Source organism: Phaethon lepturus, unplaced genomic scaffold (assembly GCF_000687285.1).
Source record: "Phaethon lepturus isolate BGI_N335 unplaced genomic scaffold, ASM68728v1 scaffold14626, whole genome shotgun sequence".
Lineage (NCBI taxonomy): Eukaryota > Metazoa > Chordata > Aves > Phaethontiformes > Phaethontidae > Phaethon > Phaethon lepturus.
In genome coordinates this window covers 44375-69770 of record NW_010544234.1, presented here as the reverse complement: position 1 = coordinate 69770, position 25396 = coordinate 44375, and the positions used below count along the sequence as shown (strand labels likewise).

Sequence of the window (25396 nt, the reverse complement as noted above, 5' to 3'; positions counted from 1 at the left end):
ACAAAAGTTCACTGAGATAAGAATTTACAGACAGGAGCATGAACGTGGACAAATGTGGTCATGAGTCCTGTCCCAAAAGAAGGCAAGGCAAGGATTTTCTGTCAAGTGTTGAAGGTGCCTTAGTTGTGCTTTGGCAGTTCATCTTGGTGGGGATGGTACTGGTGATGCTTGCAAGGGACCTACAAGTACTCATGGCATTTTCCACAATGGAATTAAACCAAGTGCTGGTTCATTTGTGCCCGGGGGCAGTCCAACTCCAGGCAGGTTATGTGGGGGAAGACAGTCGCTCGTGGACATGGCGTTTGCTGTTTTGAACCGTGGCAAAGATGCGTCCAGGTGGGCAGGCGAAAGAAAACAGAAGAGTGCAAGTTCATCTGTGGTTGTACTGTTGCATGTGGTGATTGAATGAGAAGGGAGGGTTTTATTCCTTTATTAGTGCACTTACCACACCGATACTTGACAATGCCTCATCTGCTTCTGAGCTCTTTCCTGGTTATAGCACACCGTTACCTCTACAGTAAAAATCGGGACGCGGTCTGCAGCCACATTTTTTACACTCTTACTTTTGTAATGTAGATAAAAGTGTAGCATGCGTATACCCTGAATGAGCAGGGTGGAGAGTAGATTTTTTTTAAAGAGGTTAAATAGATTTCGAGCTAAATAGATGATGCAGTATTCGATCATGAGATGTGGGTTTTACTTTCTACTCTTTCTGAATGTCTACTCCTATACCTTGTGATGTGAATGCTATTTCCTGCAAGTGCTAAATTTTTTTAGTTTTCTGCTATCTATAGGAATGCAAAATGAGCTCTAGATAAATGGAAACTTTCTATTACCTACATAGACCAAAAAGCAGATGTCAGTCTTTAGTTGGTGGAGGTGAACAGCCAAATAAAGTTCAGCCAATTTTATTGGGAAATGAGGAAAATCAAGTAGAATATTTTCCAGCATTAAATTGCTTTGCTTGTCCAGTATGCTACTGGTATTAAAAATATAGATTTGTTACAGATGCCAGCAAAATACTTCATCTTGTAGAGGGAAAAGCATTGTGAGGGAAGCTGCAAAATAATTTACATTCTACTTTCCCAAGGTCTTTCCAAGGTTTTTTTTTTTTAAAGACCAAAAGCAAATAGTCTTATGTTTGTTTTTATGTCAGAAGCAAATACCTGCAGTTGGTCAAATAACTTGGAGAGAGGTTGCTTTGTGGAAAGGGGTTTTCATGAGACTCTTAACAGTGAGCTAAGAGTGGAAAGAGGTTTTGACAAGACTCTTAACAATGAGTTAAAGAGTGGAAAGGTGTTTTCATGAGACTCTTAACCTACGTATTGCTGGTTTCTGAAAGTTGTGGCTGTCACATCAGTTAATAAAATAACTTGTCCTACTGACCACCTAGTTGAGGGACCCTGTTTTGATTGCAGTACTTCAAATAACTCAGGAGTGTCAGCTTTGAGCATTGATATGGTTTTGGTTGAGCCTTCTTGGTCAAGCAGAGGTGGGTCCAAGACCTTCTGATAACTGTTTCAGCACAGCTTAACTCTTTGTGAATTCGCTGAAAAGGCGTAAATGTACTGCTGATAAAGCAGCAGCCTCGGGTGAAACCAGACCATCTTCCCTGAGCAATTTTTCTTTGCATGCTCTGGCCTCTCTAATCGGCAGTTTCACACAACATGATGGCAGTGCTGCCTTCTACCCCAGTGACACCCAGAGTTTGCGTAAAGCTGGGCTTAAATCTCTGGAGAAACCCTACCTGTGTCTCTGGAAAGGACTTCTTTTGAGTGTATCCGTAAGAGGAAATACACGTCGTGCTCTGTGCACCTCGCCGTAGAGGACTAGCCCATCTTGGTGGTGATGATAGTATTTCTACCTGTTGTCATATCAGTGCCTTGAAAGTCCAGTGGTACCACCATACAGCCCAATGCTGTTAAACTTTTTGGACAAGGGATCAGTCTTGTTTTGAGGAACTGTCCCCTATGGCACTCTCTGCTCTTCTGCTGATCTGCTTTCCCTGTGGGGATGGGACTCTCCTCAGTGGAGATAGTAGCCCAAGGGAGCACCCAGCATTGCAGCTGGGGTCGCAGATGGGATTGGATGGGCCTTCTAGGACTGAATTTTGTTTTACATTGAAAAATAGTTTTGTTTGAAACAGAAGCATTTCTCAGGAGCAAGACGATTTAATTTAAAAAAAAAATCAGTTAACTTCAGAATAAATTGCGGTGAAATTAGGTGAATCTAGTGATTCCTGTTTTCTTCAAAGTTTAAATTTTTATGTACTGTTAGTGTGAAACTTTTTGCTTCAGCGAAACATAATTTCAGCATTTTCGTTTCACTTGTGGTATTTTGGTTCCAGTCTGGCGTTAAACACATCCGCTCAGAAGCGTTGGTGTTTTGGAAAGGGAAGCTCCATTTCTTGCCCTGTCATAATCCTGGGCTTTTTAAGGTCACTAGGTGTGTTCCTGTGAGCTTCAGCTTTTAATGCAAAGGCACAGCTGCTGAAAAGGATTGAGATGCTGTGAAAACCGGGGTGAGCCAGATGCCTCAATGAATTATGAATTCTAGGCCTTCTTGCCTATAATTCTCCAGAAAAGAAGGTGGATGGGAATTGCAGCAGATGAGCAGTTATGTAAACTTTGAGCGCTTAAGTATCAAATTGAATGTATCAACGTTTGAAAATCTTACGCTATTAAAGAGGTGTTTAGCTTCTTAAGCAGGACATTGCTGAGTCTAGTTTACAGTTACCTGTAAGACATCTAAGCCGTGATGGTATCCATAAAGTTTGTAAAGAATTTCTAACAGGAATAAAAAGAAATTTTCACTGCTTATTCAGAAATATTCCTTAATGAAGCTCTGTTTTCTAGTAATGTGGAAATCAAGTAAGACCATAACTTTCCTAGCCAAGGTGTCTGTGTTGGAAGGGAATCTGAGAGGCACTTTCTTGCCATTGCTTCATGCTGGTAAGTTTGAGCTTGTAGCTTATGTCTCCTTGGACAAGGAATACAGGGGAAAGGAGGAGTATTTGTTGTATACAGAATATGACATATCTGTCCAAGAGACCTTTGATTTAGCCCATATTGGTTATTTAAGAGTGCAGCCTTTTGAGAACATTCAGTTTTAAGAAGAATCCACATCAGGAAATAAAACATTACAGCTGTGTGTACAAGAAATACAAGTCTTTGAGGAAGGCTATAGCAAAAATACACCCCACAGCCTTACCTGAGCCATATAGAAATGCAACTGTAGCCTTTTCTCTTGTTCTGCTTGTAGGATACCACCAATATGGAGTACAGAATGTTAACCTGAGAGTTGGGTATTTGTATGTATTAGCAGATAGTAAATTTTAAGGCATTTCACTGTATTAATTTTTCTTAGTTTTGATTTTTCATGCATTTACGTGTTTTCCTTCTATTTTTGTAGAACTTCTGAGGTCCTGCCATAATGTGAGTACAGTTGCTCAGACAGAGGCAATCTATAGAGATATTTTATATTACAATAGCAAAAGTGTTTTTTATTTGAATTGGATCAACTTGTACTCAATTCCACCCTTATATACGTATTAATTTGGAAAGTGTATCGGTGCACATTTTGCCGTTAGCAACGTAACCAAAATAAAAGGGCCTTAACAAGTCCTTCTAAACTTTTATTTATTTATGGATAGACTTGCTCATGAACTTTGTCTTTTCTCTATCTCATCCATTCTGAAAGCAATATGACTTTTAAAATGGGTTTTAACAGGGAGGAGGGGGCAAAATCTACTTTCTTTTGGGGATCCCTTGCAAACTTAACTGTAAAGCTGCCACAAAAAAAATACTAGAAGAGGCAGGTCAGAAGAGTGTCTGTCTTCATTCTGTTCCTTTTTACTTTATCCAGAAAAGTTTCGGAGTGGGCTTTCCAAGGTGCCCCGAGACCAGCGACCCGTGGGCTTTGGCACGCACTGACGTTGGAATAGCATTTGCACGGTCTGGCCCCGCTAAGGAGTGAAAGTGGTGGTGACACCCCAAAGGGCAGCACTGGGAGCTAGGACTTGCCTTAGGGGCTCGGTAGCTTTTATTGTATTGAACAAGGGGAAAAAAGAAAAAAGAAGGTTGTTTAATTTGCAGAGCATTCAAGTCATACAATTGCCCGTGGGAAGGTCATTTTCTTGGAAAGTGCTGAGATGGTTCCTCTTTTGAAGGCAATTAGAGAAAGAGGAGGGGAGCTCCCATGCCATAATTCAGATTTGGGTACCTCTTCAGAGGTTTCCCATCACAATTTCTTCTGCGTGCAGAGGACAGTTGGCTTTTTTTTTGTGTGTGTGTGTGTGTGTGTTTGGGTTTTTGTAAACTAAATAGTTACACTGTTTCAGATACCTTGATGTTTACACTTGGTAATCCCATGGTAGCCAAAGAGAATTTATTTGTGACACACAGAGCCAAATCAAATACATGACTGTGGTAAATCACAGGTGGTAATAACCTTATCTCAGATCAGTTAAGCTGCCAGTTATCAGGTCACTGCCCATGCCCAATGCCTTTTTGGGTGAGAATCAACTCGGGTAGGTCCTGTGCCAAACGATGCATTGGATGGATGGTAACTATCCCAGCTGCTGTTGCTGTACCAGTGCTGCTCTTGCCACCATTAATAGCTATGAAGAAGCAGCAGAAAGGCGATGGCAGAGGAGAAAAACTTTTCCTAAAATTGAGCCAGAAATATGAGGTTAAAATACATACTCAAGAAGGTTTGTATCAGCTTTGCAGTTGTTGAGTATCAGCTTTTTTTTGTATTTATAGTAAAAGCTAGTCTTTGAACAAAAATCTTTCTTCCCACTAAAAATATCACATTGTGGGTTTTTTGTTTTCCCTAATTGGAAAAAAACCACACCCAAAATATTAAGAGCATAATTAAGAGAAACGCATTTCCAGTAGAAATACTTATTAGAAAATATATTGTATTTATCAATATTTTTTACATCCCCTTATCTTAGGGACCTTATCTCAGTGCTTACAGTAGGAGCTGAGAGTTGTGTTTCACCCAGACTCTTTCTGGCTCAGCCTAAAGCAGAGTTGCTCAAGCTTTTGATTTTTTCCACATGGTAAAGGCCGAAACTTTGTCCCATAGAAAAGGTTTTCTAACACTGGATGGAAAGATCTTCTAACACTTTGAATGGATGCTATCCCCAATAAGATAAACCTTCTATCTAAAATATTTTCCAGCTCAGATTTTCCTCTGATGGAAAGATATCGAGTGATTCTTTCCATGCGTTTGGGTAACAGGGTGAGAAATAACATTGTTAGAAACTCTTTGGGATCTTGAAATACAAAGACGCTATTATTCAGGTTGGGGATTTTTTTTTTTAATGTCTTTGGATGAAAAGCGTGGGTCAGAAAGAGCCTGCAAGGTTATATACATCAACACCTCGCTGAGACATCAAGCATGTGGAATTCTATATTGCCATGATTATGCTTTAAAGAATGCCCGAAAGAATTCTCTTCGGCTACTCAAACAAGTGCACGTACATCAGGTAGTCACAGGTCTTTGGAAAACAAACAGAAAAGTCCATCAAAAAAACTCTCCTTGGAGTTGGCCTATTTCCTGCAATTTTCTAACTAGCGTAAAGTAGCCAAAATCTGTGGTCTAGACTGGTTTGTTCTGCAGATTTTTTTTTTCTTGGGGATTTACAAACCACAGAGAGTTGGAATGGGTCAGAATAAATATTTGCTCATGCACCTACTGATTAGAGCTTTCAAAGTCCCCAATCTTGTTACAACACACATGTGAGCGTTAGCATTCACGTAGGTTAGGTAAATACAAGGGGTTTCCTCTCTACCCGCTTCTCCCCACCCCCAATTTCAGTTTAATGGAGACAACACTTTAAATGTGGTGTGTTTTTCTTTTGGTATCCCACAGCGTTTTCTGCCTGGCAATTCTCTAAGAGATTGTTATTGTACCAGAGAACGCATTTTTTAGAATCCTTTTTATCCCCCCCCCTCCCTTAATATCAACCATATTATCACTCATCTTGGAGCGCTTCATCACTGCTGTTTCTGAGTTGGAGATTTCTCCAAGTGTGATAGCAGCTGCAGCTAATAACATCAATTATACAACATTTAGGTTCCTGTTCTATTTTGACTGGAGGAAGTTCTTTACTGGGACATGCCATATAATTAATTGCCTTTTTTCTGCATGCAGACATTATATAAAGCTTTAGTCTTGCTGTCTCTATGTAAGAATGGCAGTAAAAACATTCACTCACGCGAGCCACAACCCCACTTGTTAGGGTGGTTTAGGGTGCCGGGGTAAAAATGATTAAGTAAATGTGCATTAAAAAGGGTTTTGCTTGTCAGATTGTCCTACTGTCTATATGTTTGTAAAGAGAGTGGATTGAGGTGCTAGCCTGATCCAAACTTTCTAATGGTTGATGGTTTTCTTATTAAAACACAAACAAAAAACGACTAGGTATGTCAGCTCTCTCCCTGGAGTCTTGCTAATACTGTCAGATCTATAGGCATTACTATCCTGTAGTAACTTTAAAAAAGAAAAAAAGATTTTAAAAGACTTTAAAAAAAAAATCCCACAAACAAAAAGGGCAGATTTTTTTGTAACCCATCTGCTCACCACTGAGTCATAAACTAAACTCTGTGTCTGAGCGATTGAGCTGTTGACAACATTAAAAACACTTCAGGCATGACAAAAGATAAAAGACATATTTTAAGACCAAAATTTGAAATTGGTGGTGGGTATTTATTTAAATCCCTCTTTCTATATATATTTATCTTTACTAGAAGAGTCTTGATGTTTTTCTCCAAGGATGGCATGTGACCAGTCAAGGCAAGACAGGAGGGCATTACTAAGAGAGAAGGAGCGGAAAAATAAAATCAGTGATGACAAGGCTGGATTGGGTGGGGCAGAGAAATGCTGGGATAGCCAAACAGCCGGGACATGAATCGCAAAGAGTGAAGATATAGAAGCCAAATGTCTAAAAATTAATTTGTGGGCAAGCGGCTCTGTGGAGAATTTTAACACCTTCTCTTGCGTTCATTTTAAATTCTGTCTCCAGGAACCTGATAATTTAAGGTCAAGATAAACTGAAAGCCAGAAATGCCTACACACTAGGCTGGTTTTTAAACCAACAAGGGTTATTAAATTCCTATTTGTTAACTGGAGGACTTTTGGAGTCAATTTATGTGCTGTTACTTTAAGACCATTTGTTTGTAGCTTTGATTTTTAAATGTCTAGAGCCCAAGGATTGCTTTGTGTATTTGGTGAAAGTGAGAAGGAGGGGGGGGGGGGGGGGAAGTAGAACTTGGCAGAGGCTGTCTCTTTTCCTGCTGGATGTTTTTCAGGTGAACTACCCAGCTATGCTACTGTATTAAAGTCAGGCCAACTATGTGGAACTAAGGATTATTCCACAAATCCTGTTTTAATAGTTCTTTTAATGGTGTTTTTCCTCAAGTCTTACTTTTTCCTTAGGATTTCCCACCCCGACTGGGACTCTCCCATCTTTCCTAAAGCATTGCATCTCCTTGGCTTTTGACCGGGCTGGGCACTGTGCTCCGCGGGCGGGAAGAGGAGCTGCGTCCCCCGTGGGCCCGGCGCGGGGCTGCAGCCGCCGATGGCTTTATCAGATGGACAGAGACATTCCAAGTATGCTTCTGGTCACTGGGGAGTATGGGAATATAAAAAATAATGAAAAAGGAAGGCTTAGAGAAAAGCTGTTAGGCAAACTGGGGCTTTTTGTCAAGTTTTTTTTCTTATTTTAATTTATTTTTTTTTAAAGGGTGAAATTCTTTACCCCTGTGCAGATCGTTAAAGTTGTGTGATGTCATTTTCTTTTCTTTTTAAAGCCGTATTTTGAGAAGCTGAAAGGCCGCAGGTTAGGTAAAACTCTTAATGACCATTTTGTGACCTCTGCTCTAGCTGCCCGCAGCGGCTGCAATTTTTTAAATGTCTGACGGCTGCTTGGTGCTCCTCAGCATCGTTATATTGGTTGACAGCAGATGAGATTTCAGAGGTAAAAAAGTCACCTCCCAAATTGCACCCTGCTGGCAGGGCCAGTGGGCAGATTAAAAAATGGGATTCCGGTGGTTTGGTAGGGCAGGAGACCTCTGTTTTTAGGACTGAGGCACACCAGGAGCTCCCCCCGGTCGGCTCCGGCTGCATCCCTCCTGTGGGTTGCATGGAGGGCGAATGTGCCTAGAGCTTGTCTTGTGTAAAGCAAGATCCCTGCGGTGCCAGGCGACACCCTGGCGCTTGCCAGGAGCGGGTTCTGGGGACATGTTGGGTAGGCTTGCCCCCTTCTTCTGCTTTTCCACAGCTTTGCTCCTGGCGTGTGCAAGACAGGCGGCAGGGAGCTTTGGCTGGAGCAGGCATGGCCGGTCCCATGTAACATGGCTCTCATGGAGGGGTGTGAACTTGGGGCTGTGCAGGGCATGGAGCAAGGCCACGACCTGCCTCGGAGGGGGAAGCGTGCACGGTGGGGACAAAAAGTGACACAGGGCAAGTGTGGAGAGAGCCCTTTGCAAGATGTTTTTGCCTCGGAAGGAGGGGCAGCTACCTCACATTGCTGTAATTGCTGTAAAATATTCTGGGATTTCTGTCTCTTGTTAAGTTTTCTTCAGTTTTTACGGTCACAGCTCTTGAGCGCTTCTCAGATGTGTTAGGGTTGCACAGTGAGAGCCCTAAGGGGCTTCACGGCCCATCTGCCTTGGCTGAGAAGGCTGTGGAAGCGATGAGACTTTCCTTTTCCTTCTTCCATCGCTCTTTCCTTGTCCTTCACTCTCCTTCCCAGCCCTTTAATTTGTCCCTACGAGAAAAGAGTGCTGGGGAGCAGGGTTATGCACACCCTGCAGGCAGTCAGGCCCCTCGTTATCCGTGGGGGACGGGGGCCATGTCTGCCTTTGCGGGTGATTAGGCAGAGTGGGAGAAGATTCAGGGCAGACAGTGCTGGGGCTCCTCATGTCTCCATTAAAGAGAGTTTGCTTTGCTTTGGGTCTCCTCCAGTCCCCAGGACTAAACATGACACTACACAAGTGTTGGTCAGAGCTTTCTGAAAGAATTTCCAACAGTCCCATGCTGCTGGGACCACAGGCTCCCCACGGGGCTCCTCCAGCGGGTGCCATGCCGCATGCTGCCCATTGGGCCTCCTCGTGTGGTGGTGGCGTGCGCCTTCTGGGGGCTCTGCTGCCATGGCCCCTGTGAGGCCTCATCATCTGCAAATGAGCAGGAACCGAAACGAGTCGCAGCTGTGGCATGAGCCCTCGGTGCGCTCCCCCTCATCCCCGGCCTGAGGGAGCTTCTCCTGAGCCTTCAGGGAGCCCAGCACAGTACGGCCAGGGCAGAAGGACAGGGAGAAAGGCCCTGGCTCTTCCAGTTGGCACAGGGGGTTGTCCTGGTGCCATGGTGGTGCCCAGCCCTAGCGGTGGTTGGGAGCCTCCCATCCTGGTGACATGCTGGGGCCACTTCCTCCAGATCGGTGTGCTGAGCCGGCACGCCGTAAATGGAGGCAGCAAGGGGGGGTTCAATTCCAAACCATGCTGCTCCTTGGACAAATATATGTGGCCAGGAGTAATAATCTTTAGAATAATTCACGTGTTTTCAACCACTTCGCGCATTCGCTCTCCTCAGTCTTCAGAGCTGTGTTGTCCTCTTGCCTTGAGTCTCCCGGGGAGTGTTTGCTCTGTAGTTGTGTGGAACGTTGGGAACTCGTGGCATCTCCAGACCATGATTTTACTTGTTTTATCCCTGCTATCACTTTCTGCCCTCCTTAGTTGCAGGGCCTCCTCCTTTCTCATGTCTTCTCTTTCCCCTGGCCGATACCAAGTGTGACGTCCTTCGTGCTCTCTCACAGAGCGCCCTGCCAGTTCCTCACAGCCCGTGCTCTTTGGAGGTCCTTTGGCTGGACACTGCTTAATGCAGTCATTTGAAATTGGAACCCTGTGTTAAATACTAAACACTAAATAATAAGTGACTCAACAGCATTTCATGCTGTCCGCTGGAGTCACAAGTCACGTCAGCGATGCTACCCTTGCAGTGTGGTGGTGTGGGCTTCAGGACAGCATGACAAGCTCTGAAGCACGGCTGATTTTTTTTCTGTGTATTGGTGTCTCGAGTGGTGGATGAAACCTTTTCAACAATTTATAAAACCTTAAGCGCTCTGGGCAGTATTTTTTACAGGTGTGTGAAAGTGTTTGCGTTGTGGTCAGGAGAGATCTTTCTCAGCTGGGCTATTAAATGAAAAGCTGAAACCTGCCTGTGATGCTGAGATGAGTGCTCAATGAAATGAAAGCATGCAACTTAACTTGCAAACATTTTTATGTTGCCTGCTTTCCTGCTTGCTGCTGGTTGATTCACAATCTTACTGATAAACATAAAACTCGTCCTGTGAAAAAAGCAAAGAGGGAAATGCCCACAAATTAAAAAAAACTTTCCCACTTTGCACAACCTTGATTTTGAAATTTAACTCAAATGTGCAAGTGAATTGGTTTGGACTGCCTTAAATTCCTGCGGAAGGGCGGATAATTTTGAGAGATGATGCCAGATAAGCCAGGCAACTGCTACACCATTTAAAAAATCCTGAAAACGTTTCCAGACCCAGTCGGTGAGCCTGGGGCAGCTGCGCACTTACAGGGAGCTGCGTGCCGGCGGCAATGCCAGCAGGAAATGCGACGTGACCCGTAGCGAGCCTGGAGGGTGGGAAACACTGCGAGCAGAAGATTTCCACAGGTGGTTCTAAGTGTCCCGGGCAGTTACTGCGTGGGCTTGGACATAGGAGCAGACATAAAGCCAAGGGAGCAAACAGGAGCCTTAGGAGCATCCTCTTCCCTCCACGTGCATATGTGCTCAGGACTTCCTATCGTGTGTCCCTGCCGCCAGGCTGACAGCACCGCCTTCTCCCATGAACGCTGGGTCTGCCAGCATGAAAACTGGCTGTGAAGTAGAAATGTTTTTTGGAAAGCATAATATTATTTTAATCATAAATTATTTGGAAACTCAATACAGAAATAGCTTCAGATCACTTCTTCCAGAGGAGTGTTTTTGCAGTCAGGGTCTTTATCAACTTCTCAGTGGGAACTGCATTAATATTGCCACAAAAATGCACACAGTAGTGCCTTTGATAAAGCAATTTGGCATCTCTTAAGCAGAAAGATGTTTTGTTTTCCTAAGATACAGCACTGTTTTCAGTGCAGGGACCTGCCGTATGTGCCAGCATATGGAAAGAAAACACCAGTTTTGTTAACATTTGTGCTCGGAAGCCTTGGGGAGGGGACATAGGAGGTGGCTGCCTTTGCAGCTGCAAAGCAATCTCTGTTATTGCACGGGGGACAGCACAGGAAGCCCAAAAGTGAGTGCTGGTGGTGGAGATGGCAGTGGCCTGCAGTCAGCCTCCCAGCCCTTGCTCCCCCCCCGAGCACTCTGCCAAGGGCTCTCCTCCTCCTCACCGTCGCTTTAGCTCTTCCCATCATGTGCTGGGGTGAGGCTGGTCCCCACTGCTGCCAGCCTCCCAGTGTAGAATGGGGAAGCTTTATGGGCCATACAGTAGGCATCTTTGTGGATACTGTGAAAATGCCTTTTAGTACTTGCTGTTGTCCCATGGGTATTATATATTTGGTTAGTGCATTATTTTGATTTTTAGACTGCCTTTGGTTCGAGAATCCTGAAAGGAAGCTGTTGTGCAACTGTTTTAATCTGATTTTACAAGCCGATTCCAGCTTGATTCCCAGCACAAAGAAACAAAGAGCTCAGCTGTATTATTCGTCCAAAAGTAAAAGGCCTTCCTCCTTTGAAGATCTTCTGTAGAGTGTTATGTTTAGAGAGTGATTTGCTATTGTTTAAATTTAATCTCCATAATTACACTGGGATTGGATTAATGACGGGTTGGTTTTCTGAGTCATTCTTTGCTGGCAATCACAGCTATTGAGCATAAAGCCAGGTCTTCATTGGATGTAAACTGGCATTGCTCCACTGAAGTTAGTGGAATAATTCCACTTTATATTGTGACGGCTCAGATGTGATATTATAGCTGTTTTGAAGAAAGCACCCTTTTGGTGTTTGATGGCCTTGAATCATCTTATTTTTAAGCTGTCTAGGCATTAACTTCCAATGGCATTATATTTACGGTAGCACAGCTAGCCCTTGTCTGTAGATCACCTCAGCTGGACTCAGAGGGATCAACAAAAGGTGCAATGCCAGATTCAGTCATAAGTATCTTGACTTTTTTTCTGTTTAAAAACCGCTTTTAATCACCAAGAGTATGAGCAGTTGTAAGCGGGAAAAGTTAATTACTTACGTCCAGTGAGCTTTTGCATGCTCTTACCTATCAGAATAAACCTTGGTCTGTTTGTTGGGGATGCTGTACTGCAAATCTGGGGGAAATGCCTGGGAGGCAGAGGGACTGCTCCTTTTTTGAAGTTAGTTATTTTTGCTCATTCTTCTTTTCAGAAGGGGACGAGGAGGGAGGGAGGGACTTGGGGAGACCTGGCATGTAGGAGAGCGGCAGCAAGAGCAGTAGGGAGCACACTCGATGTAGGGGATGGATCCGTCACCATGATTGGGGTGACAGAAACATCCTTTTCTTAGAGACCCCGAGGGGCTGTGTAGAGTTGCTGCGACCATGGAAGGTATTTGAAGTTGCTAGGCTGAGAGCAAGGTGTCACCAAGGATGTCTCCCACCCTTGCACATGTTGGGCAGGGGAGGATTTGCTTTCAGACCTTTTATTTTAATGTCTGACCTGAGTTTCTTCTGTTTTAAAGAATTTTCTTGCTCACTATTTATGAAATGGGGTGTTAATAAATCTTAGTTTGGAGAATGAGAAGGCTTTGCTTTCTTTTAGGTCAGTCCTACCTCTAAGCAGTATCGGATGTAGGGTGCCACTGCAGTGGGTTAGACCACGGGTCTCTTTAGCCTGGTATCTAACTGACAGTGGCATATACTATAAGTGTGAAAACCAGACAGCAATGATCCTTTCTTTCCCTGATGCATCTTCACTACTTCCAGGAGCCATCTGTATTTGCTGCTGGCCTGCTGTTGCACCTGCAGGTCCACTCAGTACAATTTAATTTCTGCTTCCTTGTTAACCAGCAGAAAGTAGATGTGAAGACTTTTAGTCTTACGTTCTTCCCATTTTAAGATGTTAAACTGGTACTTCATACTCAGGGTTGTACTCTGCTCTTTTTTACACAGTATTTAGAAAATACTGCTTATTTTAGTAATAAAGGTCAGCTTTAATCTTTGGTAGTAAGACTGCTTCTACAGTTGTGATTGTCTGCCAGTGAGGCAGGACAGTTTGGGAGACTTGGTGTCTTTTTTTTAGATTGACCTGATAGATGTGGAAAATACAGACAAGCCTTCAGGCATATCCTGGGCATCTCTTCAGAGTAAAAAGGATGTGCTGCAGGTCTCATATGTGTAGATCCCTGTGTCTGATGGTCTAGATAAACACTTCTTTTGAAATAGGAGGCAAATTGCAAGACCCAAATGAAGACTGAGTTTTATGCTGAAGTCGGACATCCCTCAGTTTGGATGCGCAAAAGGCTTGCATGCCCGAAAGCTCATCTTCTGTCCTCCCCCACTGTGTGTCAGTTAGTCTTACAGAAGTACTACTAACTTCTATATTAATCCTGCCCTATATTTTGATTCTTAGCCTTTTGCTTCTTTCTACAACAACTGTGACCAAGGTTGAGGACTTTTTTTTAAGCTTACATATATTTTGTCCTGTGTAAACTATTGACAGCTGTTATTGAATAAATTCTGGTGACGCAGCTGTAAGGTTGCAGCAGTAGATCAGTCATATATGTACATGGTCCTTTTATTAGAGGGGACTGCTGAAGCTGTGGTAATGCTTAAAGTATTTGGAGCCTAATCCACTGCTTCATTGCTCCAGATGTGATAAATGCTGTTGACTTAATGCAGAAATTGGTGATGTAAAATGGAGAAACTGCCTCTCTGCTTCTTATGTAGCTATGGTGGTGAATCTCCTGTTACCAACTCCAGTTTTCAAGACCTTGCCCATTTTGTTAGGGAGGGGGTCATGCATGAAGGCCGAGAAGAAATTAGTAGGAATGGCTTATATTTGTACTCAAACTGAACTCATGAGCACTTGCGCAAAACTGACTCAGCATAAGCAGGCAATGAATACTGGTTGCTTTTGCTGGAGTGTGGTTCCAGTGATCCTGCAAAACCAAGTCATCCAAGTTATCATTGAAGCTCTCGGGGTGCAAACGAAGTTTCAGCCTTGCTGGGAACAGGACGGATGCAGACTGTCCCATCTCAAATAGTCGTATCTCATTCATTTGCGACCCCACTCCTTCTCTGCCCCCTCAAGAAGCCAGGTTGCTGTAGAAGTTGTAATTATTTATATAGACAAGACATTAAAAAGGTTGCTTTTGGAGCTCTAGGTTTTGACTATACATGTTAGTACTTTTGGCTTTAGCTCGTAGAGCTAAAGATTTTCTTAAGCCGCCATTGAGACTCTCACCAGAGCACCTCATCTAATGCTTTTCTCAACAGCTGAGAACTGGAGAAAACCACTGAATATTGTGACACTTGGCGCTGCTGTTCTGAGTGTGCTGCTCGGGAAAGACTGTTGTCTTGTTGTTTCTGCATATCAGTTACTTTAGATCCAAAAAGAAATGCTGAAAATTCCTACACACAAGGAGAGTTTATTTCCATGACTGTCATTAGGGTTACATTTCCTTTGGTCCAAGGTGTATGTGGCACAGTCAAATGGAAGTAAAATGGTAGACTTACCAAAATAGATGCATTTTGTTAATTTCTTAATGAAATTTTTTTTTGTGTGTAGTGTTTTTAAAGTAACAAGTATTGTAAGCAGTATGTTATTTTTAAACCAAGGACATTTTGTGCTGAAACTGGCTATTGCAACACTGGGTTAGAATTAGAATACACAAAATTCAAAACCACAGTAACCCTAATTCTGCCATTTTTGCCTTTTTAACCGCTCAACAATAGCGTTGTATTTGTACAGTATTTAAAAATATTTGTTAAAGGGAATGTGAAGAGCTACTGTCAGGCTTCTCTGTTAACTGTTTGTGCATGCTGTAGTGAAAATTCAGAGATGAGTACTCTGTGTGTCCACAGCTCAGACTTTCCTTTGTATTGCAAGTGAAGGAGCAGCTGAAGCTCCAGCCAGGATGGGGGCAGAGACCTGCATGGTGGAACAGACAGTGCCTTTGGCTCAGAAGACAAGCACCCACCATGGGCTAAAGCCTCTCTGCCATCTCCTTTCCCCTGGTATGTGCGTACCTAGATCTGTAGTCTCCAAGGAGCTACTCCGGCAAATGAGTAATAATGTTCAGGATAAAATAGTCTGACCACGAGGATGAATTCTATGCAACTGGTCCTGGCATGTGGGCCTCACTGGGGAGAGGTTATGGGAGGCCAGCACAGCCCAAGCCGCTGCTTTCAACCTGTCCCGGCCATGAGCTGCCTGACTTTCGCTGCAAGGGCTTTGTGCAGCTGGGACATGCATGTGTCCATCTTTGGACAGAAGTTAGCTCTGGATTTCACATGCCACTGATCACACCAACCTGAATGGATACATGTGGGGAAAAAATAACAAAACAAAAAACCAGAAAGCATCTTGAGAAATTATTTATCCTTTTTGCTGTTGCCTTGCATTTTGGCATGCGCTATCTGCATCTTGAATAAGAAGTCATCTGGCGCGTTGTAATGTGGTAGCAGTACAGACTGGGTAATCCTGGGAACCGGCAGCTTGGATCTTGCCTTTCCAAATTTTGCTGCTCTAAAACTTGATGACTTTGTTAAAAATGAACAGTTTCCAGGGGGTAAAAAGCCCCCAGAGAAGAGCTGTTGGCATTTTATATTTTTAAGCTGTCTTACTGAATGAAAACAGTTGATTATTAACTTGATGGGGTGACAATGAGTATATAGAACTTAAATATCTCACCACTCCCACAACGAAAAAAAACCACCCTCCATTGTATCATGGGAAGATACATAGCCAGAAAAACTTTCCAACTCGTTAAACTTTTATACTTGCTTCATACTAGCTTAATGTAGGCTTTTTTCCATCCTGTGATGTTGTAGGGACATTTCTGAATGCAGCTGAGGAGGACACCATCAATTTACCAGTATTTCTTTCTGAACGTGCCTTTCTTATAACAGAAAAAGCTGAATTACTTAATCTGAAGAATTAAAAAAAGGTTTCCTTGTTTGTGTGTTTCAAGTTGTTTATTCTGCCAAGCCTGATAACGAAATCAGTCTGAAAGTTTCCCCTGCAACCAGTTTAGTCAGCTTCTGTGATTGTGTGGGTGTTGTGGGTATTCAGACAAGGACAAGGGATAAAGGAAGAAAGTTCTAAAAAAACAGGAAAAAGCTATTGTAAATGTATCGGGCAAGTTATAAACTGGGGAAGGGTACTTGGAGTCTACCTGCAGCTACTTTTGATGCTCTCTGGTAGATGTTTTGGTGGGTTTTTCTTTCTCTTGTGGCTTGTGTTTGACTCTTTAGAAGAGGGGTAGGGGAAAATACTGATTTAAAGGACTAGAGTCTGGTTATATTGCTTTTAAACTGCATATTTTGTAGTGGAGATGGGTGGAGGTCAAGCTGCTATAGCTGACTTGGGGTTGGAAAGGAACAAAACATGATGTTTGGGCTCATTTTGAGCCCCGTGCCGGGTGGGACGTCTCTGCGCTCTCCCTCGTGTGCTTGGAGAGGCCATGTCGCATCTTGACATGGGGCCATAGCTGGCAGGAAGCATCGAATATTCCCTTTGCTGTTTCTCTCCAGTGTAATTTTAGTTTTCTGGCACCCTGATGGGGTTCTGCTGTTCATCCTGGTTGTGTCCTTCCCCTTGCTCTTCCTGATCCTCCTTTATCATCCTCAGCTGTGAGCCCAGGCAAAAGCAGCCTCGCTGCCTCTTGCCTGCAGGTCAGCTCGTCCCCATGATGGCGTGGGAGGGGATGTGGGTTTCAGCTGCTCATTACACCCGCGAGCAAGGACTTTGCAAGTTCTAAATTGAGGATTGTTGCTTCATACGTGTGTCTCTCCAAACCCATGGATTTAGACATTCCCTCACCATTAATTACATCCTCTCGTCTTGTAGTAGCAAGTAAAAAGGACAAGGTGAGCACGTTGTCCTGCTGCAAGGAGCCGAACGCGGCTTCTTTTTGCTTGGATGCTTGTGAGTTTCTGAAAGTACATGGCCGTTCTTTGGGAAGCGTGTCCTGCAGCTCTCACCTTGAGGTGTGGAGTAACCAGGCAGCTCGGGCCCCTTCTTGGAGGGCTTACATGTGAGTGACGCCAACGAGTCCAGCACTTGCCAGAGTCATTCCTAGTTAAAAGCAGGGCTGGATGCTTCAAAGGGAAGCCCAGATCACCAATAACTGATGGCCAGCAAGGTAATTCCGAGGTGGCACTGGAAGTGAGCAGTTTGCCTTGGTGCAATCTCTGGTGGAGATGCTGGGTGTCACCACCTCATTTCTGGAAGCCATAGGGTCCGGTCACCCGCATTTGTCAGTCATTTGACATCGAAGCTGCTCAGACAGATGCAATGCGAGACTGCCACAATTGGCAGCGGCGTCTGGCTCTGACAGAGCTTTGCAAAGTTGCCGGTTCGCCCCGTGGCAGCTCTTAACACAGCATCTCCAAGTGCGGTGTCCCACAAAATGCTCGGCAGCAGTCATGCGGAGGTGAAAAGATTTCCAGGCGAGCTTCAAAGAGAAGGATGTGACTAACTGTCTCGCAGGGAGCCAGGACATGGACCCAGCCAGATGAGGCAGCTTACATGAAAGGGCTGCCAAAGGAAAGGGAGAGGACACAGACGGAACTGGGACTGGGGGATGAGGAGGGATAGGCAGTTGGGAAAGGTAGAGGGGAAAAATCTCTGTGGGCTGTTTCCAGTGGCCGGGAGATGTATCTGCTCTCCGGGGAGGTAACCTGTGGGAAAAGCGACGAACCTCAAGCATGTTGGCTGTCGTTCCTGGCTCTGCTGCAAGCCTCCGCTGCCTGTCCTTGGAGCAGTCGCTCTCCCGGTGACTCAGTATCCCAGCTGTAAAACGAGTATTGCTGCTTACCTCATGGGATGTTGTGAGGGTAGTCTCGTGGATGCCTTTGCCATTTGATGTGTTAAGGGGGGGAGCAACAAAAAGTGAGCACGAAGACAGATGTGAAAAGGGATATGCACTTTCCTCGCCCCCTTCTCTGAATGTAATCACATCCCTAATGATAATATAATGGTGATTTATTCATCATTGACATATACTCCTTCAGTTGCACTGGTGGGAACAGTTTTTTGGTTTTACTTTTTTCCCCTCAAAGATGTAATTTTGTATGTTTATATGGTATGTTAATGTTTTAAGCAATTTCTAATAGAAAATCAGAAGAAATAATGAACAATAAATCAAAGTCAGACTAAGCCAAGATGTTATAAAGTAATACAAGAGTGGGATTAGAAGTAGAGTTTGCAAAGGGGGCCTCCAACAGAGAAAATGCAAATCCTGAGGCCTGAAGAAGGAGAGGTTCTGGTTTCCATCTGTCTTAATGTCCATACCTGATAGCATACCTGAGGAGGGCTAGAAAGCAGGGGGACAGAAAGGGTCAGAAAGCAAAAGGGCTCACTCCTCAGCTCTATCATTCTCAAATAAACTTCTGCAAAAAGAAGGGAAGTTCCAGTTAACTTTAACCTTGGAATAAATGTCACACTAATCTTACTCTGCTCACAAGGCAGTCTGACAGCTAACACACAAATGTGGGAGCCAGAAAACAGCAGATTTTAGGACAGTTAGGGAATTGGTTGACGTGGTACTAACATTTAGTTCTGTCTGTGCCTTTGTGTGCTAAAGCAAAATGGAGGCAATTGTCTCCTCTGTTGGAAAAGGGGCGCAAGGTTTAAGGAAGCGCCATAAAGAACATGGAGATCCACAGGTGGAAAATGCTGGGGGAGGTCACAGCTTCAGAGTTTAACACAGGAGCAAAATGCATGGTCATATTTCATCTGTCAAAGCTGGTTTTTCTTTAAAAAATAGGAAATCTCAGAGGCATTGGCTAGAGAAGAGGAACATTCATCTTTTCTTAGTACTGTATTTGAAAGTCTTTAGCTGCATAAGCTTTCCTGGGACTTGCCAAAGTTATCTTTGGAGAAAAATTAGGATTCTTGGTTTTTTTTAGGAACAGGTGTCAGCATGTGGAAACCCTTTGTTGTTAAATTTTAGTCATGGTTCCTTTTTTCCTTTTCTTTCTTTTTCCCATCTGCAGTTGAGTATGACAAGGAGTTCACGCCTCACCAGCGGCACCACAAGGAGTTCAAATTTAATTTGTCCCAGATTCCTGAGGGCGAGGCTGTCACAGCTGCTGAGTTTCGGATCTACAAGGACTGTGTTGTGGGGAGCTTTAAAAACCAAACCTTCCTTATCAGCATCTACCAAGTGCTGCAGGAACATCAGAACAGGTACGCAAGAGGGACCTCGCTCTGTGCCACCAGCTACTGTCCTGGGGAAGGCTGAGCTTGTGCATTCATGTTGAGAGGACTGCTAAATAAGTATCAGTTTTGTTCACATTAACAGAGTGATGTTATTGCCTGGTCCTTTCCTCATGGGAAATGGGCATAGTAGAGTGGAAAATGGAAAACTTCTGGAAAACTTCTCAGCCAGAGAAAGTCCACGGTATTGAAGCCTAGGGTGTCACTTAGCTGCAACCTTTGTGTTGTCTTTAAATAGAGCAAGAATCTGTTGTGAGGCAGTAGATTTTTTTAAACCAAAGCTGTTACACCGGCATTGCTCTTGTGCACTGAAATACCCATATCCCCTTTCAACTTAATACTACCAGCATAAAAAGCATAGTCTGTTTGAATGATACTGGTAATTAGTGCAGACTTGACCTGCTCTCAGCTGGACTTAACATTGAAGTAGATAAAGCGGAAGAAAATTCAGCATTTTGATCACAGGTACAAAATCACTCCTGGGTTTTCAGTGGCAGTGTAAGAGGCAAAAGAGAGAGAGGCAGGGTAGAAACTGACACACAAAAATCCAAACAAGTGTAAATGGAGTGATTAGTTTTAAAAGGGTAATGTTTCAGATTGGGGAATCACGTAAGGCTAAAAGATGGAAATACATGGTCAATTAAATGTTAGAGTCATGCTGAGCTACAAAAGTGTTTCATTACTTCTCCTGAAACGTGTCAGGACTGTAACTGTTCCTCTGCTGCAGGCAGAGAAACAGAAATCAGAAACAGCAGTGCTTGAAAAAGCTCCACCACTTCTCTCTATGAAGCTTTCCTGGGTGTTTTCCTTTCTGGTCCTTCTTTCTCCAGCCTTTCCATTGACACCATTTGGGGGGATCTGCCTTTGATGATTTGCTGTTGTGAGGGCAACATCAAATAGCTAGTGGTTGTTCTGTGGGGACTGTGGCCTCTGGGGAAATGGAGATAAATACTTGGGTGTACAGGTGATGGGGAAGAAGGTGTTAGTTTTAGAAGATCAGTGTTCCCTTTGTGCCTTGAGCTGTGGGTTGCTGGAGTGCTTCCTGGAGTAACATGCTTGCTGGTTAGGATGTACATCAGTGCCCATTTGAAGAGCTGATGGAAGTCCAGATGGTCATGCAGATTTCATAGATGTTAGCTGCATTGTTCATTTAGAGCCACATTAAATAAAAGATGGTGAGTATTGGTCTGGAGCTGGAGGAAAACCTCTGACAAGTGTCTGTGGAAGCAATCGATACGCTACTCTGTGATGGTCACCAAAGCAGGGCACGGAGTAGGAGAACTGTCAACTTTTATGTGTATATAACATTTTTTCAGAGTAAACTGAGCGAGCAAGTAAAGCATTGCGGGACAGAGAATAAAGTACAGGATACGGCCCCTACCATATCGGGTTCCTAACAAATTTGCAAACTCTTGGTTCCAAAAATGGCTGTGTGCAGCAATGATGCTGGCACCTCATATCTTTGTTTCAAATACCATGCTAGAAACATGCCAAAATCAGGTTGCACTGTGAAGCTACGATGCATGTCTTTTGGCACTGGGTGCTGTGGCATCTGCACATGCTGCGCATCACTGGGTGCTAGAGACTTCCCTACGAACAGAGCAGAGGTAGCAGCTTGGATGGGGATCACCAGGGTGGTCTCTTTCTCCAGAGCTAGTGAGTATTTTGGGTCTGTCAGTTCCCTTCCGTCATGTTCCTCCTGCCGCTGCTGGCGGCCGTGCCGAGGGGATCCCGCTGTTGGGACTGGGAATCGTAAAGCGGCTTCCTCCAGGTCCAGACTGCCAGCAATTCGCCGTTCCTCCTGACACGGGCTAGGCGTGAACCGCTGACCCAGGGATGAGTGTCTGTAGTTCATTACTAACCTCTGACTCATCCAGTCCCTCAAGGCTCCCTTTTTGTTTCTTTTTCTTCTTTATTTATTTATTTTCACTGGTGGGAAGGAGGGAGAAGTTTGGCTAAAGAAACTTGTGCTTCAGATGAGTCTGCGGGACGTGTCGCATCATCTGCGCAGAGGTGGGCAAAACGTGGCTCACGGATTCTTGCAGTTGTAAAAAGGACGTGCCTTTTTTCACCCTTGTCCTTTCAGCTTAAAGGCCTTTCTCGTGTACATATAAAATGTAAAAGCACATATGAAAACATGTGTGCTTGTGTATAAATGTGTGGATATATACGTATTATGTATCCATGTTTAAAAGTGTATATATATTAATTGTACTCTATATTAATTGTCCTCTATATATTAAAAATATGCAGATGTTAGAAGACAGTTAAGGTATTAGGAGCTGCTTACCACTCCTGAGTGTTACCTTCAGTTGAGATTCTGACTCCATAGGCTGCTACAGATTTAGACGTGCTGGCGACCTGGATGGACTTTGGCCTGTAAACATTCTTGAAAACAAATAGTAAAAAGTTATATTTAGCTGTTCACTAATATCTCTGCATGGAGGGGAAAAATGCCTCAGATTCTTCTGGTATGCTGTATTCTTTGAGTGGATTTGGTTTTTGATCATCAATTCAGTTACTTTTACTGGGGGCGGGGCAGAAATCAAAAGGGTTTTTTTCTCCCCCCTTTGTCTCAGTGGATTAATTTGGAATACAATGTTTTATTTTACTGTTGAGAACGCTAGAAGGTTAAATTAGAAAAACAAAAGCACTTTTTTTGAAAAAACTTGAAAAATATGTGTAAGGCTTCTGTTACATTATAGCAGACATCTTATGAGCCAGAAAATAACAGCTGCCTTTGACTTAAAAAAAAAAATACTGACAAAATTTGTGTCACACTTCCTTTGGACTAATGGTTTGTGTAACAGCCTGATGTTTCCTGACATTTGATGACATTTTATTGCATAAGAAGAGTCTGTACAGATCTTGAAGTCTAGCTGGTGAACTAGCAGGTGACACAGAAGGAGTTGATGTAGCACCTTTTTTCATCTTGTTCTGCTGACAAATATTCCTTCTGGTCAGGAAAATTCATCTCTGAAGGCCACAGAAGGTGCCTGTTCAGTCAGCATTAGCAGTCTCCAGAGAAAGTTCAAAGACACCATGTTAATCTTGGCTTATATGAGGTTAACAGTTGTCTGAGGCGATTATTGGTAGCTAATAAAATACTTTTAGATGCAGGTAATTCTTAACAGGGCAGCTAGCATGTATGGATTTAAAACAACAGACCGCAAGAGAAAGGCAGTGTGCACCTCTGCGGGAAAAATTATAAATAAAAAGAAACCTGCCCACTCTTCTTAAAGAAATGAGTTTGGGAAGGTGGGAGAGAAGAGGAAGCTTCAGTAAATACAAATCTTCACCAAAGCTCAGAGCCTGGAAGTATCCCTTGGCTCCAGTTAAGTGTAATGAAGTGGCTTAATTCAGTATTACTTGAACAAAGGGAAAAAAAAAGCTCATCTGGACCATAAGAGCATAAACATGTTACTCCAGCCCAGATGTGCGTGCTGCTGCACGGAATTGCACGGCACTGCTGGCCGTTCCCTGATGGCTAAAGACAAAACCAAGCCTGAGGCTAAAGTTTCTACCAGTCACAGAATTATCAAACTGATTTTTGCCACTGTAGGCAAGGATAAAAGCAAGGATTATATGGGCCCATTTGAGACTGTGTCCTAGATAGGGGTGTATGCAGAGGGACCACAAACAATCGGCGATCAGTGCTGATTGAAACAGTATAAGACCTTCGGGGAAAAATTTGACCCTCTCCTTGTTCAAAGCCGTCAGAAATATGAAAATGATACTCGTGGAGGCTCCAGGCAGTGAAACGCACATTGAGGACAGTGTGGTCTAAGTAAATTCCCTCTTTAAACAGAAAACATTTTTAATACTGACTCACTTGTGTCAGTAATATTTTCATCTTCCCATTCCTTCCACCCTTTCGTAAGGTAAAAAAAATAGTGCCTAGAAACTAGGCTTTTGTTTTCTAACTAAACCGCAGTTAACGGCCACATTTTGTCATAACACTGACTGCTGGAGTTGTCACTGGGACGCTGCAAAGAGATCAATGAAATCGGGATAAGGTCAAGCTTGTAGCAAGCCATCAGCGGTATGTGTTTCGGCTTGTGTGGAGAACAGGCTTCACCAAACAGGGCTGAGGTGACATCTGGTTTGCTCTGAGGGAGATGACTCCGCGTTTTGAAACGGGCTGTGGGCTGTAGGGGCTGATGGTGGGAGGAGGAACGGGCAGTACATATGCTGAATGCTGCTGCCCTTCAGCTTCTGACCCCCCAGAGTCTAAGAGACTGTGCGGTTTGAAGGCGGGGGTGGGATTTTTTTTCTTCTTTTTTTTTTTTCCCCCCCCCTTTGGTACATGCAGAAAGTGGGGAGGTTTGCCAAAGCACCAGTTTAGGAAGACAAGTGGCATCAGCTTCCAGGTGCTTGTTCCACCGTGGCTGTATCTGAGGGGGTGTTTAGTTTCAGCAGGCAGGAGCTGCACAGCCTCGACTCTCCTCCCTTCGGTGGTACCGATGTACAGCTAAACCCTGCGTGTGGGCTTGTTTCTAAGGTGTAGCGCTGATTTTGCGGAAGGACCAGCAAAGCCCTCTGTGCCTACTGATACCTCTTGGGAGTGGATCGCCATGTAAGCGAGGGAAGGGAAGGGAAGGGAAGAAATGAGTTTGCCCCTGGAAACAGCTCATTAATTTCTTTTTCTTTCTCGAAACTTCCTTGCTCTCACCCAGAGGGGTGTCAGGTCAGGACTAGAGAAGGCAGTTTACAGTTGATCAAAGATGTTAGTGCTTGGTTTGGATCATCAGTATGTTTTCAAGTGTAAATATCCTGTTAATGCAGACCTCAAAACACTCCCACACTGTCCAAACAACTGATCTGTGAAAAACACAGTGGCCTGTGTTAGTGATCAAAGGAAGATATGGTACCTTAATGGTCAAAGTTTATTAAACAGTTTCATTTGCACCCAGAATGAAATATGAGGACTTGATGTGCAGAAAGATTCCTCCTCTATGATAAGACACGTGTGGACATAGGTGTGCCCTGCAGAGCGACTGCCTGGGGAGTATGTTCTTCTACTGAACACGATTCCTTAAGGGTTAAGGTGCCTGTTGGTTTTAGCTGCCAGTTACAGTGGTAATAAAGTCTTCCTCTTTGCAACAGGATATTTATACAAATGCGATCTGAGCTTCTAATCTAAAGGGCAAATTGATTTGCCGGCAGTGTTTATAGCTTAGAAAATAAATAACAGTCCTCAACTGGGTTTTGGAATGGATTGTGTAATACAAATGACAAAGCTAGCATCAATCTGTTTCAAGTTGGGGTCAGATTTGTTTATAGTGTGCATATACTTGTATATGATAGAGCTGTTTCCATGATGCTATAGAGGAGCATCTGTCAGCATGTTCAGTTCAGCTCCCACTGTGCGCATGCAATTTGTTGTGTTTTAGGGTGGTTGGTTTTCAGTAGTTTAAAAGTCAAAGTTACTCTGGATGAAATTTTCTGGTTCTGTAACCAGCTGGCTTTTTCTACCAAAACTAAAGGACACCATATCAGTGCCTGATTTCTTTTCTTAAAGGACAAAGATAAATAATATCCCCTTGCCCTCTGCCCCATCTTCATGCCTCAAACTGCATTTAAACTCTGAGATATAGTACTGTAACCATCACTACAGCTACAATACCCATTAGTCTCATTAAATTTTAGTCAAGGAAATGAGAAATACATGTCCTAAGCCTGTGATATGGGACAATTTTTTTCCCTGTTCCTGTTGGTGAAGTGTTGATTCCTCAGAGCTGTGAAGCTTAAGACCTTTAGCTGGATGTGGGGGGACACCTTTGCACTCAAATGTCAATGTTGGCTTTGCTGGGCATTAGCTCTAGGCTGAACTTCCTGCACTCTTGATGTGGGGAGACCACATCCTCTAGCTCTAGGCTCTTATCTTCCACTCTTTGCCAGATGCAGCCTTGAAACCAGTGTTTCACCTTGCTGCTCTGCCAGTGAGTCTACAAGACTTAACTCCCCCC

The 25396-nt window shown here is 43.7% G+C and overlaps 1 protein-coding gene across 1 annotated transcript in view; it reads left to right on the top strand.

Annotated features, from left to right (window-relative positions):
* The first annotated feature begins 295 nt into the window (after nt 1-295).
* Nucleotides 296-25396, top strand: part of BMP6 (bone morphogenetic protein 6) — a 44343-nt gene continuing 19242 nt past the window's right edge. Inside the window, exons 1-3 of the mRNA XM_010288616.1 lie at nt 296-336; nt 18736-18773; nt 19205-19397. Of these exons, the coding sequence (XP_010286918.1) occupies nt 296-336; nt 18736-18773; nt 19205-19397 (272 nt within the window). The remainder of the gene's footprint in view (nt 337-18735; nt 18774-19204; nt 19398-25396) is intronic.